The sequence below is a fragment of the Polypterus senegalus genome, chromosome 1 (assembly GCF_016835505.1).
Source record: "Polypterus senegalus isolate Bchr_013 chromosome 1, ASM1683550v1, whole genome shotgun sequence".
In the NCBI taxonomy this organism is placed as follows: domain Eukaryota; kingdom Metazoa; phylum Chordata; class Cladistia; order Polypteriformes; family Polypteridae; genus Polypterus; species Polypterus senegalus.
Genome location: NC_053154.1, coordinates 45,636,215 through 45,653,939, shown reverse-complemented (window position 1 = coordinate 45,653,939; position 17,725 = coordinate 45,636,215). Strand labels below are relative to the sequence as shown.

Here is a 17,725-nt window from a genome sequence, read left to right as displayed (position 1 = left end):
AGGCAATTTAGCCAGAACATCAGGAACCATCCAACTCTTTTTCAAAAGATGTCCAGGGATCTTTAATGACCAGAAGAAAAGAGGACCTCGGGTTTTACATCTCCCCTGAAGGACTGCACCAATTTTTACAAAAACACACTATATTTGGATCCACACACTGACCACATGGTAAACACCACTGATGACCTCACCCGCATCTCTTCCAGCAGCAACCCAAGCTTTCCCTGGTAGGTCTCTCATCCAAATACTGGTCAGGTCCAAACTTGCTTAGCTCCAGGTGGATTACCTGTTCAGAAGTGCAGGTACTATGGCTGCTTGCTAACTGGGTGAGCAGAAAGGTTAAATAGGTTATTGGACAGACAAATGTCTACCTGGATGGAAAAAAGGGCTGGTGTACAGATGGATGGATACGTGGATAGTGGATAGATTGGTAGTCTGGTATATGAAGAGTGAGTTTGGTAGACACATGGATGAATAGGTGGACAAACAAAGAGCTACTCTGCAAATATAAATGGATGGGCAGAAAAACTGGTGGATAAATGGATGGACAACTGGATGGAGAGATGTGCTGTTAGATAGATAGATAGATAGATAGATAGATAGATAGATAGATAGATAGATAGATAGATAGATAGATAGATAGATAGATAGATAGATAGAGTGAAGGGCTAGTGGACAGATGGGTGAATATCTAGAGGCAAAGTGGATGTGGAGGGGAGGCAAAGCAATCATTGAATAAAGAGAATGACAGAATGGTGGTAAGAATGATAAATGGAGGGGTAAAAAATGGATGGGAAGATGAAAGCCACAAGACAATAATAAAGCAAAATGTGGGCGGCATGACCTGGTCCTTGTAATAGTGCACAATTCTTCATGGATACTCTAATGCAGTTGAAGGTTATGAAAAGTAAACTGTTAGTATCAAACATGACTGCCTTGAAAAGATCATGCAGCCAGCCAGCCAGCGCATGTCTTAAGGCTTTTTTTTTGCTGTCATATTTACTTGAGCAGTTGTTATGTGCTACACAATTAAAGAAGCTTCTTAATATTGAGCAGCCTTCGCTGGAGAAGGTGTTATTAAATTATATTAATAATGTACTTTCCACTAATGAGATCATAAAACAGCATGCCTGAAAGTTTGATGTTTTAAAAGTGTTACCCTGCTGGTGCTTAACATTTATCTCATCCCCCAGCGAGCTTCACTGCTGACTCTCAGTATGCTTCTGGCCATTTTTACCTTCCCTGGTGGTTATTATGTTTTAATAAGCATCTAGCAAATCATCGTGTTAGACTGAAATACTTGTATAATACTGGATCAGTTTAGCTTAGTGGGGAAGCTGCTGGGCCACTAGGTTCTGGGCCAGCTGTTATCTCAGTTGCCAGGGCTTCATGTGTTAAAATATATATTTAAGTAATAAAAGTTTACATTTGTACTTGTAATATGGTTCAGGATGTTGTTCATTATCGAAAAGCCCATTTTTAAAAATGTATGACTTTCTGGCGATAGAGCCAATGTTGATGCCTTTAGGTGTGATGAGAGTCTTTTAAACTGCCTCAGGCTTTAAGTTAACTTTCTTACTTTAAACAGCGATGGACAAAGGGACACAAAAACTTCTGTAAATCAATGGCAAAGTCTGAGCTGTGTCTTTCTTGCCGTTTCATTGATGGTTCCTTGAGACCCCTCATTAACTCACTTGCTGAATTCCCTTCTGTTTCCTTTCTATACTCTGTAAGCTGATGATTTGTGTTCCATAAAACAGCATCATGCATACTGAGACACAATTTTGTCACCTTGGTCTTTCAGATGAAGGTCATACCAGCCACATGCTAACAGGGAACATCCTGAGCCGCCCGAATGTGGAAGGTAGGCACAGTCAAAGCAGTATTACCTCACCATATCTGAAAGTTCTGAATGTGCTGATGTGGTACACACTACCAGTAACTGGTAACTGATGGTGAATACCTGTCTTAACGGCTGGGAAATCCAATTTCAAAGTGCACACATTTCCTGTATGTGATCAACAGCATCTTCTTGAAGGTGTATGCATGCACTGATTGGAAACAAGTAGGCTCCTTAAGGAAGTGAGGAGGTGTAAATCAGTAATGTGCAGCTTCCTGTACTACACACACATGCCTGCTTGGGTGCAACTCAGGGAGCCGCTCTGGACCTCCAGTCAATCACACGGCCCACTCAGGCACACACCCACATGGAGAGAATTTAGAATTGACAGAATTCTCTCCATGTGCGGTAGGTAGCACAGTCTAGGACCGGTTGAAATCTAAGTACTCAACATAGACCTCAGTATTAATGTTTGCAGTGCACCATTTACAGTATTGTAATGTATTTTGTAATGCAGGTAACAATAAAATGCATTGCATTTGTATTTCCAACAGATGGCACTTAACAGGCATTTGTAGTAAAAAAAAATGATGCGCTTTGTCGCTGTTGTATGTCCCTTTCATATAGGATTCATAAAAGCAGTGTTCATTTTTTGTCAAATCCAATGCATTTTATTGCTACAAATGTTTGTGATGTGACATCTGTTGGAATGGCAGAGACATAGCAACTGAATGGACACACAGATGCACAGACACTTATCCTTTTGTTAAGATGGGTAGTTGTATAGGTTTGTTATTGTAATGTCTATAGAATACAGTGAAACCCTTCCATTAACACACTAATCAAAATACATATCACCAGTCTCTCAAGATTAGTAAGTACAAGTGCTTCTTTTGAAACATCTGTCTTTCTTACCCAAATATTCTCAAAACACATTCATCCTACCCTAGCAGAACAGCAAAAAAACTCTATAAAGAAACCATTCTATCAGATATACCATCCAACTTGCACTAACTGAAATCATATATTAGCCACGCAGAAGCAACGCAGTAGAAGATGCCTGGAAGGATGGTTTAGGTAGTCTTGAGTAATCAGTAATGCTTCGATAACTGGGTTGACACCATGGTTAGTGCTCCTACAGTACTTTATGGGTGCAGCATGGTGTGTTTAAATAACACACTTAGTCATTGCCCAGGTCGAATTGGCACAGTAAGTTTTCCCAAAAGCGCGTGGGTCAGGAAGATGGGCAGTTCTAAATTGACCTCATACAAATGTGGATGTGTGGACCTTGCAATGGACAGACGCCCCTTCTAGGGATGATTCCTATTACCTAGTAACTCTGACTTGGATTTAAAAGCTTTAAGAATGTTGCATTATATTATTTTATGTTGTGCTGTTTTTGATAAGGGGTAACACACATTTATGCCCCAGACATTAGAACATTAGGACAATGGTGATAGGAAACAGCGATTCTGCTCAATCCTATCCATCTAGATTGTCCAAAATAATATCAAGCTCAGATCTGAAGGTCCCTGGAGTTCCACTCTTCACCACGCTACTTTGTAATTTATTCTATGTGTCTATAGGTCTGTGCATGAAGAAAAACTTTCAGACATTAGTGTGACATTTGTCCTCAACAAGTTTCCAACTGTGTCCCCTATGCTCTTGAATATAAAGTAACAGCCAGGATCCACAGTAATAATTCCTTTCATAATTCTAAGCACTTTGATCATGTCACCTCTTAATCCCCGTTTGCTTAAACGGAAAATGTTCAGCTCCTTCAATGTCTCCTCGATCTTCTGCACTTTCGCTTGTGCTGTTACATATTTTTTATAAGATGCGGAGCAAAACTGAACATAATACTCCAGAAGAGCCCACCTACTGCTTTGTGTAACTTAAGCATAACGCCCTTTGCTTTGTACGCCACACATCATGATATATAAACTCGCATAGACTTCTATTATCACTTCTGCACATTTTCTTGATGTAGATAGTGATATCCAAGATGACTCCTAGATCCTACTTATAAGATGTACTTTCAAATTTCAAATCCTCTCGCAACTCATGTGACCAATCATTGATTTTATGTAATAGAGTAATAGTGATGAGCAAATGATTTTTGAAAAATTTAATTTATAGCAAAACTAAAAAAAACTGTGAAATAAATTAGCCTTCTTGATCGCTTCTGTCTCCTGTCTGGGTGATAGGATGATTCCTAGGACCTTCTCAAAAGGTGTACTTTCATGTTTCAGACTGTGACTTTCAGACTTGCATGTTTTCATTATTGTGTAATGCAGTTTAATACCTTACGTTTACTTACAAAATGTTCTTATCACAGCATTGCAAAGCTGACCGTTGTGAAGGAGGTGCTAAGTTTCATTCTCTTTCTTGTAAGTTGAAAGTCCCATATGACAAAATCGGATAGCTATACTTATGTCTGAGTCCAAAAATGGTTAACTGCAGACTTGCAATGGTGGTTGGGGAGGCAGAGAAAGAGAAAGGTAGTCACCTTAATCCAACAGAACACTGTGGTTATGTGTTATGGGGAGAATTTTCTAGCTTTGAACAGATAGTGACAGGGTGCAGGTTTCCAGCCCATAACATGCAAACTATGAGGTGGCAGTGCCAACCAATGTGCCACAATGCTACCTGCTGGACATATGACTTCATTAATGATAAAGTTCAGCAAAGCCATAATAGCATACCACATCTTAACTGGAAGCGTAGCTTTTTTAACTTACTTTCCTATCCTGTTGTAATTTTTTGGGGTTTTTTTGACACCGCAGGGACTGCACCTAATTTCGTTGTATTTGTTACAATGACAATAAAGATATTCTGATTTTGATTCTGATTCTGAAGTGCTGTGAACAGGGTGCTAACATTGCCATAGTTCAACAGTTAAAGCACAGATAATGCTGGGCTCCATTTCTGTTAATCAGTTTCAAATTACTTGGTTTTCTGATTTTTTAAGTGAGATGTCAGGCCCCTTCTTCAGTCGCCTCGAAAGCTTGCATATTGTAATCTTTTTACTTAGCCAATAAAAGGTGTCATTTTGCTTGACTTCTCACCACATTCATAATGGCTAACACGGTACAACACCCTAGTACTACTGTTTTTTAAGCAAATCTGTGTCTTTATGTGTACTCACTATGTAATTAGTAATTTGTAAAGTGGGGCGGCACGGTGGCGCAGTGGTAGCGCTGCTGCCTCACAGTAAGGAGACCTGGGTTTGCTTCCCGGGTCCTCCCTGTGTGGAGTTTGCATGTTCTCTCCTTGTCTGCGTGGGTTTCCTCCAGGTGCTCCGGTTTCCTCCCACAGTCCAAAGGCATGTAGGTTAGGTGCATTGGCGATCCTAAATTGTCCCTAGCATGTGCTTGGTATGTGAGTGTGTGTCCTGCGGTGGGCTTGTGCCCTGCCAGCGATTTGTTCCTGCCTTGCTCCTTGTGTTGGCTGGGATTGGCTCCAGCAGACCCTCGTAACCCTGTGTTAGGATATAACGGGTTGGATAATGGCTGACTGACTATTTTGTAAAGTATTTATTTTTATTTATTCATGAACTTGTCTCATTAAAAAAGGACAATAAAAATAAAGTGATTTAAAATGAATGGCAACAAAATTCATAATTCACATTGCAACGCAATTTGTCAGATGTGGACAAATTTGTTGGTACCCTTACAGCTTATTGATGAAATGCTGTATTCCACCTGAAAAATGATTAAATGAAAAGCAATTGTCCCGTGTATACCTGCAAACCTTTGATATGTCATTGAATAAAGCAAAGTGTGAAAACAGTAAAAGTGTTGCTTATTTTACAGAAATTTTAAAATGGCCTGGTCACATTTGTTGGCACCCCTAGAAAAGATCAAAAATAATTGGATTTGAGTGATTTTTCAAACTAGTTGTTTTCTTAAATTAGTATCACACGTGTTTCCAATTAAGCCTATTCAGCACATTTAAATGGAGAAAAGCAGTCACTCTGCTGTTTGGTATCATCGTGTGTCCCACACTGAACATGGACCAGAGACAGCAATGGAGAGAGTTGTCCGAGGAGCCCAGAAAGAAAATTATAGATAAGTGTGTTAAAGGCAAAGGCTATAAGATTATCTCCAAGGAGCTTGATATTTCTGTGACAACAATGTCAAATAATTATTAAGAAGTTTAAAGTCCATGGGACTATAGCCAACCTTCCTGGACGTGTCTGCAAGAGGAAAATCGACCCAGAAGGTTAGTGAGAATGGTAGACAAAAAGCCAAGGACAACATCCAAAGAGATACAAGCTGAACTGCAAGGTCAAGGTCCATCAGTGTCTGATTACACCATTCCTCACTTTTTGAGTGACAGCTGGCTCAATGGAAGAACACCCAGGAGGACTCGACTGTAGAAAGGAAAACATAAAAAAGACAGACTAGAATTTGCTAAAAAGGTCACAATGCTTCTGGGAAAATGTCCTTTGGACAGATGAGACAATTCCGGAACCTTTTGGCAAGTAACATCAGCTCTATGTCCTCGGATTAAAAAATGAGGCTTTCAAAGAAAAGAACACCATACCTACTGTGAAACATGAAGGAGGCTTGGTTATATTTTGAGGCTGCATTGCTGTGTCTGGCATGGGGAACCTTGAGTCTCTGTAAAGAATAATGAAATCTGAAGACTATCAAGACATTCTGGTACAAAACACATTGCCCAGTAGGGGAAAGCTCCATCTCAGCCACAGGTCATGGATCCTCCAACAGGATAATGACCCAAAATACACGATGAAAAGCACCCAAGAATGGCTAAGAAGAAAACATTGGGCAATTCAGAAGTTGCCTTCTATGAGTCCTGATTTGAGTCCTATGGAACATTTATGTAAAGAACTGAAACATGCAGTCTAGAGATGGTGTCCATTAAACCTGACCAGCTGGAGCAGTTTGCTGAGAAGAGTGGGCCAAAAAGCCTGAGGACAGGTGCAGAAGTCTCATTGAGAGCTCCAAGAATCGCTTGTTTGAGGCGATTGCCTCTAAAGATCGTGCAACAAAATATTAAGTTAAGGCCACTAATGATATCCATGAATACACAGAGACTGTGAGTGACTACATTAGTTGGTGCACGTCCATATGCATATGCTCCCCAACCAAAAACCCTGGTTTAATGGGGACATAAAACAGAAAATCAGGAAGCGGCTGGAGGCCTTCAAGTCAGAAGATCAAGTGGAGTATAAGAGAGCCTGGTACGAGCTGCAGAAGTCCATCAGAGCAGCAAAAAGGGCTCAGTCACAAAAAGTTGAAGGCCTCTACCTCAACCACAACACGCAGAGCATGTGGCAGGGAATTCAATCTGTCACAAACTACAGGAGAACCACAAAAACAACCACAGACCCCCAAGATGCCACCCTTCTAGACAGCTGTAACACCTTCTATGCCAGGTTTGACAGCCTGAACACAGACACACCCTCAAAGGCCCCCTGTGACCCCACGGACACTGCCTTCCAGGTGACACACACACAGGTCCTGAAAAAGGCGAACCCCCACAAGGCTATGGAACCCGATGGAGTTCCTCCCAGAGTTTTGAAGGTCTTTGGGGAACAACTAGCTGTTGTGTGTGCTGACATCTTCAACCTGCTATTATTCCAGGCAGTAGTCCCCCGTATTTTCAAATCCTCCACCATCATACCAGTCCCCAAAAGACCAGACATATCCCCCCTAAATGACTTCAGGCCAGTGGCACTCACATCAGTCATCAAGGAAGTGCCTAGAAAAACTGGTTCTCACACACATCAACCACACGGTCCCAGACACTGTCGACCCCCTCCAGTTTGCCTATCGCCCCAATCGATCAGTCGATGACGTGGTAGCAATAGCCCTACACCACACTGTGCAACTCCTGGAAAGTAGTAGAACATATGTCAGGATGCTCTTCCTGGGCTACATTTCTGCTTTCAATACCATTCAACCGGGCAAACTGATTGAGAAGCTGACAGACCTCTGCATCCCAACTTCACTTGTCATGTAAATGATGAGTGATAAAAATGTGAAATATTTTAACTGTGCAATATCTGCAATATAATTGTATTTTTTGTGTAGATATTACCACCTTTTTGTATAGTGTTGGTAATATTCATATTATTTATTATATTGTTTTATTCTTTTAAATGTGCCTAGACTGTTGGTTTTATGCACAAATGGCAAATAAAGAAACCTTGGACCTTGGTCCTTAAGGGTCCCATCATTTTTATCCATGCCGTTTTCATTTGTGTTGTTGAATGAAATATTCTGTTCAATCAAAACTCTAAAGCAAAGTCTAATTTTTGTTAACCCCGAAATAAACAACAGTAGGTGTCAATTACTGTTATCAGTTTCAAATTATTTCAGAGACAATTGTGGGTGATTCCTTTTCTATGAAGAGGTACCAATAAAATCTACATCAATTTGTGCATTTTGAAAGACAAATGAGCCTAACATACAGTATCTTGAATGTCTAGTTGGGAAGCTTTTCATTAAATAGCATAGAAAAACTGAGCACCCAAAGAAAACTTTGCCAAAAAATTTGTCCAATGGTTTGGGTACAAATGGGATCGACTCATGGCCCTCGGCCCCCTCCAGCACACCAGTTATGCCTACATTGTTCCTTCAATGCCAGGATGCTCTTCCTGGGCTACATTTCTGCTTTCAATACCATTCAACCGGGCAAACTGATTGAGAAGCTGACAGACCTCTGCATCCCAACTCTCACCTGTAACTGGGTCCTGGATTTCCTGACAGATAGACCACAGGTGATGAGAATGGGAGGATGGTTGTCTGCTGTCAGCACAGGATCCCCACAGGGCTGTTGCCTCAGCCCCAAACTCTTCACCCTGCATACTTATGACTGTGTCTTCACCCAGGACAACACCATCATCATTAAATATGCTGATGACACCACCATCCTGGGGCTCATTAAGGGGGGGATGAGTCAGGATAAACAACATTCTTGTCTATGGAGAGGAGAATGACCTCATCCTCAACACACACAAGACCAAAGAACTAATACGGGACTTCAGGAATAATCCAAACCCCTACAGCCTCTTATCATCAAAGGGAATGCGGTGGAGAGGGCTGACAGCCACAGATTCCTGGGACTGCAGGTTACATCAGACCTGAGCTGGACTCTTTAACACCACAGCCAAAGTGAAAAAAGCTCAGCAAAGACTTTATTTGATTAGGCTGCTCAGGAAAGCCAGCCTGAACCATCACACTCTCGCCAGCCTGAACCATCACACTCTCACCCAGGCCTACAGAGGACTTATAGAGAACATTCTCACTGCAGGCATCACTGTCTGGTATGGGAACACCACACAGGCAGAGAGGAAGGCTTTGCAAAGAGTCATAAAGACTGCAGAGAGGATCATAGGGACAAAACTTCCTTCCATGGATTCTATGTATGCACATCGTTGTCAGAAAAGAGCAGAGGGAATTATCAGGGACTCATTCCATCCAGCTCACTCTCTGCGCAGACACAAAAAATATACGTACAATCTTAGACACAGCAGAGCGGACAGCATCATCACTTACAAAACAAGGTTTTTCAGTAGCTTCTTCCCCACCACAGTTAGACTGATGGCAAAACAAAATTATTGAATAGGTGTAATAACCACACTACCTCACTTCACTTGTCATGTAAATGATGAGTGATAATAATGTGAAATATTTTAACTGTGCAATATCTGCAATATAATTGTATTTTTTGTGTAGATATTACCACCTTTTTGTATAGTGTTGATAATATTCATATTATTTATTATATTGTTTTATTCTTTTAAATGTGCCTAGACTGTTGGTTTTATGCACAAATGGCAAATAAAGAAACCTTGGACCTTGGTCCTTAAGGGTCCCATCATTTTTATCCATGCCGTTTTCATTTGTGTTGTTGAATGAAATATTCTGTTCAATCAAAACACTAAAGCAAAGTCTGATTTTTGTTAACCCCGAAATAAACAACAGTAGGTGTCAATTACTGTTATCAGTTTCAAATTATTTCAGAGACAATTGTGGGTGATTCCTTTTCTATGAAGAGGTACCAATAAAATTGTCTACATCAATTTTGTGCATTTTGAAAGACAAATGAGCCTAACATACAGTATCTTGAATGTCTAGTTGGGAAGCTTTTCATTAAATAGCATAGAAAAACTGAGCACCCAAAGAAAACTTTGCCAAAAAATGTGTCCAATGGTTTGGGTACAAATGGGATCGACTCACGGCCCTCTGCCCCCTCCAGCACACCAGTTATGCCTACATTGTTCCTTCAACGCCTTGTATCAAAGACTTCAAGAATATGTTTAACTGCCAGATTTTCCAAAGAGAGGTTTTACATGTGGCCTCCAAACCTGTAACCCTTTCAGATATATCGTTCCAAGCCTTCTCAGCCTCCTCAGGAGTCAAGGGTGTTTTGGATCTCAGTAGTCACCTCTTAATGTTTAGTTCTAAAGGAGTTCATAGAAGTTTAGATTCTGTTGATTGCTAACATCAGCCATTATCTTCATGTGGAGACAAGGAGCACTCAGCCCCACCAGCCTCAGGATCACATTCAGCTATTTCTGCTGACTATTCTTTTTTGCCCTTCACCAAAAACAATATTCAATATAAGCAAATGTGTGCATATTACAGCAGATTAAACTGAGCTGTTTGCAGCCAAAAAATCAAATAAAGCAGGATCACCTCTAATACACGTCTATATCTGATCTATCCTCCATAGCAAAACACTTACATGGGCACAATCAGTGTGTTTGCATGTGCCTCAATAACCCGGTTATTTTAGATTTCTTCATGTAAACCCTTATTCTGGTTAGAGAAATCAAGTTATTGGCCTCTGAGAATCCCGGTTAACAGAGATAGATTTCTCGATAATTTTACAATGTAAACCCAACTACCCTAAAAGGATTTTGTAGTCTGCGCATGTCCATTGCACTCTGTCAGCCTGTACATGTATTTGCCTCTCATAAGCTTTCAGCAGCCACAGGTAGAAGTGTCCACAAAATAAATTTCTAGAGGTAAACATTTGTGCAATCACATTATTCTTTCGCCTGGCAGAAATAATCTGTCTCAATATTTTAGAAATTTCTACATTTATGTTGATAAGGTGAACATACAGTGTTAAGCTCAGCAGCACAGTCTCAAGAACAGTAGGGTAACACGTTAAAAATAAGGTGCGCTATATAGTCCGACTAGAAAAATACCTGCACTTCGCAGCAGAGAAGTAGTGTGTTAAAGAAGTTATGAAAAAGAAAAGGAAACATTTTAAAACATAACGTGATTGTCAATGTCATTGTTTTGTCACTTTTATGAGTGTTGTTGTCATCAAAGATTTGATTATCATTATTTCTTTCAATCAGGTTCATATTTGGAGGATGTGTTGTGTTCAAGTTATATTCCGTGTTTGTCAACCGTTGTAAAGATAACAGGTTTCATTCATCAAAGTGTTCACTACCCAAATCGGTACTCGTGAATCTAAGATGTTTAACAGGCATTCCCGGTATTAAGTTGTGGATTTGCCTGCGAATATTTAGCGGCAGTGTATCTATGAACTTAATTTAAACTTAAGCTTTACACCTTGCTTTCCTATTGATATGTCTAAAAAAGGCTTGTTCAGATTCAGAGGGTTGTTCCTTTCTTACTGCATCAATAAACAGCTCGTCTTCATCTTTATGTAACCCTATCTATCCCTAACCCTAACCTTTCCCGGTCCTGAAAAGTCAGTTCATGTGAGCCGCTCGGAGTACATGCATCGAAGGTTCTCAGCTGTGCTAGTGCTATCTCGTGCGATGTCCACGGCTTTATTTAATGTTAGCTCAGACCTTTTGCTGAGTTTGTGCCAAACACTATTCTATCCCTGACCATCTCATCTTCGTTTGCATAAGCACAGTCCTTCACCAGCAATTTTAACTCCGTTACAAAGTGATGAAAAGTCTCGTTTATACCTTGCGTTCTCTCATTAAACTTGTATCTCACGAATATCGTATTCGTCTTAGGCATGACAAACGCCAGCGGCAGCGTGTCTATGAACCTAATTTAAAGTTAAGCTTTACACCTTGCTTTCCTATTCGTTTGGATAAGCACAGTCCTTCACCAGCAATTTTAACTCCTTTGCAGCAATTTTAACTCCATTACAAAGTGATCAAAAGTCTCGTTTATACCCTGCGTCTTCTCATTAAACTTGTATCTCGCGAATATCGTATTCGTCGTAGGCATGACAAATGCCAGCGGCAGCCTGTCTATGAACTTAATTTAAACTTAAGGTTTACACCATGCTTTGTTTCCGCAGTAGCTGCACTTATGAATATGCTTGTATGCGTCACTCGCTTCATATTCTTTTGCTGCCTTCTCAATTGTGTAATGCGTTTTTTGTTCAGCGCTGTTTGGAGCTCTCGCTTGTTTTCTGCATACTGCGTTCACAGTCAGTTCACGTGAGCCGCTCGGGGTACATGCATCGAAGGTTCTCAGCTGTGCTTGTGCTATGTCGTGTGATCTTGCGATGTCCACGGCTTTATTTAATGTTAGCTAAGACCCGGCACTTAAAAGTTTCTCTCGCACTTTCGCTGAGTTTGTGCCAAACACTAGTCTATCCCTGACCATCTCATCTTCGTTTGCATAAGCATAGTCCGCCTCACACGGCAACCGAGCTGCAGGCTATGGCCGTATATATGTACGTAAGTAGGTTCCAGTTATGACTGTTACGCGTAGAATTTCGAAATGAAACCTGCCGAACTTTTGTAAGTAAGCTGTAAGGAATGAGCCTGCCAAATTTCAGCCTTCTACCTACACGGGAAGTTGGAGAATTAGTGATAAGTGAGTCAGTCAGTCAGTCAGTGAGGGCTTTGCCTTTTATTAGTATAGATTACTTTTTGAAGTAAAGAGTAACCTTACACAATACTTATCTTATTGGAGTTAAAATACCTGTGTTATTATTATTCCAGCAGCACTGGGGGTAAGTTAGTGGAAGACCTACATTTTTGGGCCCTGAAGCTTGAACTGTTATGGGGGCCCCTTTGTAAGTAACCACAGTTATCTTCTTCAATGGCATTGCTCCACAATAGATCACCTCAATTTAAACAAAGGTAAATAATCACTGCATCTAAGATTTTGATTAAAATTTCTGTACTGGATTATCTCACATTTTAAAGTCATAGGTGTGGAGAAGTGGCTCTTTGGTTAAAGATTTAACCTGGTATCTGGAAAGTTGCCGATTAAAATCGCATGACTGCCAGAAGAGATCCTACTCTGTTGGGCCCTTGAGCAAAGCCCTTAACCTGAAAATTACTATGGGGTGCTGAACAATGGCTGACTCCCAAAAGTCATATGAAAGGAAAATTTCCCCTTGGTGATTAACAAAGTATATCGAACAAAAAGAAAAAAAATCCAGTGCTTTATTGTTTTTGAGTTATGAGGGGATGAAAATTAAAGTCACTTCTGGGGTCCCTATGGGATTAGGGTACCTGAAGCTTAAGCATCATTAATTGCATAGTAGATCTGACCCTGGTGTAAGGCAAGAAGCACATGTAATGGGTCCTTTGCAGGGCTCAGTCGCACAGCCAATCACAAAAGAGTATGCTGTGTGCATTCTGGGAACAGAAACCTATAAAAAAAATGTCAATTCAACTAAACATGTTAATAGAACACCAGAAAATGGTCACAGGTGTCATGTTTATTTTCAAATAATCTGTGACCGATGAAGATGTTTAACTCAATTTTGCACAGTTTAAACCCTGATTCTACCTAACTGGGTCTTTCACATTAACCTTGTTACAGTATATGTGTGCATGTAAACACCCTAAATGAGAACACATAAACTCCACACCGACAGTAAGCCAATCAAAAATTGGGCCTAGGTCCTGGTAGCTGAGAAACAGCAGAAATTACTTTCCATTGTATCCCCATAATGCGTTAACTATTGCAGTATCCCAACAAGCCGGGAAAGCTGAGTTAGTTAATATGCAAGTTTATTACATTTGCATCAGCATGCTTTACTTCTAATCAAGTGAAGTGACAGCAGCGAAACAAGTCCGCCATACATCTAGCTTCTTCTCCAGTGAGGTGACACTTTAATAAAGCTACCCCTGGACACATTACCAGCACCCACAACCCCTGACGTAAAGCTTAAAAGAGCCAAGCTGGCACGTGCATCCAGCATTGAATAACCCAGCACCTGTCCAAAACGACTGCAAAGATGAATTTGTTGATGTGAAAGCTTCATGAAGCCAAATTGGCATGTGCTGCCGTCGTCTTGAAGCCAGTAACCCTTGAAGGCGCCAAGCAGGTGAATTAACTTCTGTAAAGATGTAGCGCAGCCAACCTGGCAGACATCGCCTTCAAGTGGAAACCAATAACCCTCTGTGGACCCGAACAGGTGAAATCCTGCCACCCAGGGATTCCACTAATAGTTTCCATTTGCTCATCTTTATACTTGAAGACGCTGTTGGGTCTGCCTTGTTTCTTACTTTTTCCTATCCTGCCAGGCAAACAAAATCAGATGTCTTGAATAAACTCTTCAGATACAATCGACTCTGCATAGAGATGGTTTCTGTCCAACGGAATTTTTATTTTTAACTTTGCTTGGGCCAGGTGCCATGTTTTTTTCCTGCGAGAGTTCAGTTATTTAAGTAGGAATTTGTTCATCAGTTCTATAAAAAAAAATCCATAAAATAAATGAGCATCCAAACATGACTGAACCTCCGAGGAATTTATTTTTCAACCAATGCTGGGGTGGGGGGTTTCAAAGGGAGAAAAAAGAAAACAAAACATTTCTACTCGGTCAGCATTCATTAATCTTAAAATTGTGGCAAGGGGTAGACTATTACCCACCCATGTACCCAAAGATACCCTGTCGGGCCACTGCTCTAAATAAAGAGATAAATGCTGGCATTCAAAGACCTGCATGGCCCAGAATGAGCGTGTGTGCCTCATGCCATCCAGAGTCTGTTCCTGCCTTGATCCTGATGTGAATACGACAGGTTGTAGACTCATTTGGTTGATGGAATGGATAGATGGAGGAATGCAGAACAAAGGAGATGGATAAACTCACAGGACACCCACGTCTTCTTTTCTTGCTGATAATAGGCCATTCATTAAGTAAACCCTGCACTATTGCTCCTGCAGTTCATCATTGGAATTAGAACACACAGTAGAAAAGCTGCTTTTGTTTTCATTTTTGTCTTTATCTCCAGATGCACGCCATGCATGGACCTGCCTTCCCTTACCTGTCACAGGAGAAGTCAGCGTCCTCCGACTAAACTCTCCTTTTCTATAGCAGTGCTGCTCTCTTCTTATTATCAAACTGGAATGTAAACATCCCCAAATTCAGACATAATACTGCCCTCGGGAAGAATACTACAGCTGTTAAACATTTCTTGCGTTTATTTAACTGAACTAATTTTAAAGGGTATAGAAATAAACAGTCTCTTGCCCCTTGTGCAGGACCTTCACAACTCGGAAGGCAAATAAAGAGATAGAGCATAAGGATGACTCTGGGAAGAAATTTGATTCTACAAAATATTAAAGGTTAGCCCATATCAGCAAAATTATAATTGATCGATTTGGGCCACTTTATAATGTCATTTCCTTGTTAACTTTGACTTTGGGTGACATGTAACCTGAAAGATACTGTCTTTGTCCTTTTTTAATGTAGCTGACTGGTTACACTAGTGAATGAAGGTGCTTTTCCCATTTCTTTTGAACTGGATGAAGTACTCAAAGTACTTTAGAACATTAGAACAATTTTGACAAGAAGAAGCCATCCTGGCCAACAATCTCACCCATCATATTCACCTAAATTCTCCATTATAACATCAAGTTGAACTTTGATAGTCCCTAAAGTCCAACTCTCTATCACACTATTAGGTCATTTATTCCATGTTTATTTGTGTGATGAAAAGCTTTCTAATATTTATGTATTATTGCTGAAAGAGTTCAATTTAAAAGTAACAGCAGATATCCAGCATACTGATCCCCCTTCATAAGTTTAAAACACCTTTTTAATCTCTGTTTGTTTAAACTGAAAACAAAGATCCTCCTCATAGCTCATACCTTTCAGTTACGCTCCTCTGGACAGTTCTTCCGGTGAGGCCTCAATAGTGCATTACGTAGTGTCACAGAAAGACGCCTCTTCTCTGAGAGGACCTGGGGGAGCAAGTGTGGGCAGAATATTACCTCCCCTGGGATGCTAGATGGCAGCCCCCATGGTTGGCAGCGGTGCCTCGGACTCCCGTAGGGCTACACGGGAGATGGAGTTGTCTATAGCCTAGTTGGGATCTGGGGGCACTGTAAGGGGGTGCTGCAGCTTCTCTTGAGTCCATATGGGCGAACCTTTCACCACATCTGGAAGTGCTGTTGGAAGTAGGTCATCAAGTACCTAGAGCACTTCCGGGTAACATGTACAAGGAGCCAGCAGACAGTACATGGCGGCCAGGACTGGCAGCAAGAAGGGACTGTGTGTTGGTGTTTTGCCTTGGGCATTGTGCTGTGGGGAGCAATTGTGAAAGGCTCCCTGTTTGTAAATAAACTGTGTTTTGTGTGGCAAATTGGTGTCATGCCTGTCTGTGTCTGGGTTGGCTTCAAAGTATTACTCATAACCTCCCTTGATTTGTACTCTGCACACCGTTCTATTTAACCTCACATGCTATTAGCCTTCTTGATTGGTTCTACACACCTTCGTGATGCAGATAGTTATGTCCAGTATGACTCCTAAATCCTTCTCATAAAGTGTACTTTCAAGTTACAAATCCTACAACACCTTTTCTGTCCAATCACTCTTTTACATAATGGGGTACTAGTGATGAGCAAAACTGTTTGTGCAAAACTGAATTCACAGTGAAATGCACCACTTCGCAATAAACACTTTCATAAAAGGATAAATGTCAGTGTATCTGTGTGTCCGTCCAGTTGCTATCATCCTTTGAAATTTGTAATACAGTATATTTCCATTGTTTTTTTGATATGCTGCTAGGTTATGACAAATGTGACCTTATGTGTGTGCATGTAAACACACTGACTCACACTTTTCTGTCAACTGTGGAACTTGGCACTACATAAAAATTGTTTTTGTTTATCAGTCATTTTATGCCGTATATTGCATTAACAACGCATGTCTCCATTTTCTTCCCATATCACCAAGACATGTTAGATTTACTTGGCCTCATAAAAGTGAGCCTGAGAATGTGTTAGTGTGCCCCATGGTGGAATTGTAACATGTCCAGGATTGTTTCCTGTCTGGTATCCAGTGATGCTAGAATAGCCTCAGATCCCCACAGCTCTGAAGCAGAAGATGAATGAATGAATGAGTTTTGGCTTCCCAATAAACATGTAGATGTGTTCCAGTGTATTGCAATAGTAGGGCTAGCTCATGTGTCATTGGCACTGTGGCATGGTGGGTTGAAGCAACAAATTAGACAGTTTAGTTCCAGCCTGAGGCTCACCATGATTTTCTTAACCTGATTGGACACCAATCTGTATACTATATATATATATATATATATAGTATACAGATTGTGTATATTAACAATCTATATATCTATATATATTAACAACACTAAAGGGTGTGCCAGCCACCGAACCTGACATAGACAGACGCTAGAGGCACACTGATAAAAACAAAGATGTTTTTATTTTTTTCTTCACCACGTGGGAAACACCTTCTCCGTTTCTCACAGCCACAACTTAGTCTCACAAACACAAAAGCACACAATACTATCAATTCTTCTCTCTCTTTACTGCTCCACTACTCCTCGGCAAGCTTCATCCACCTTCCACCCGACTCTGGTTCACTGAGTACTGTTTGCTGGACTCTTATATAAGGCACCCGGAAGTGCTTCAGGTTCTCGTTGCCCTACTTCCAGCTGCACTTCCTGGTGTGGCGGAAGAACCGCCCATATGGGCTCAG

At 40.8% G+C, this 17,725-nt stretch overlaps 1 protein-coding gene across 5 annotated transcripts in view; it reads left to right on the top strand.

Annotated features, from left to right (window-relative positions):
* The window catches only part of LOC120525881, a 230,825-nt gene that overhangs the window by 39,314 nt on the left and 173,786 nt on the right, over positions 1-17,725 (top strand). For 4 of the 5 annotated variants that reach the window (XM_039748552.1, XM_039748562.1, XM_039748542.1 and 1 more), the window contains exon 4: positions 1,805-1,864. The exons of the other annotated variant lie outside the window; for it this stretch is intronic. In XM_039748552.1, coding sequence (XP_039604486.1) covers positions 1,805-1,864 — 60 coding nt within the window. The remainder of the gene's footprint in view (positions 1-1,804; positions 1,865-17,725) is intronic. 5 annotated transcript variants of the gene reach the window in all.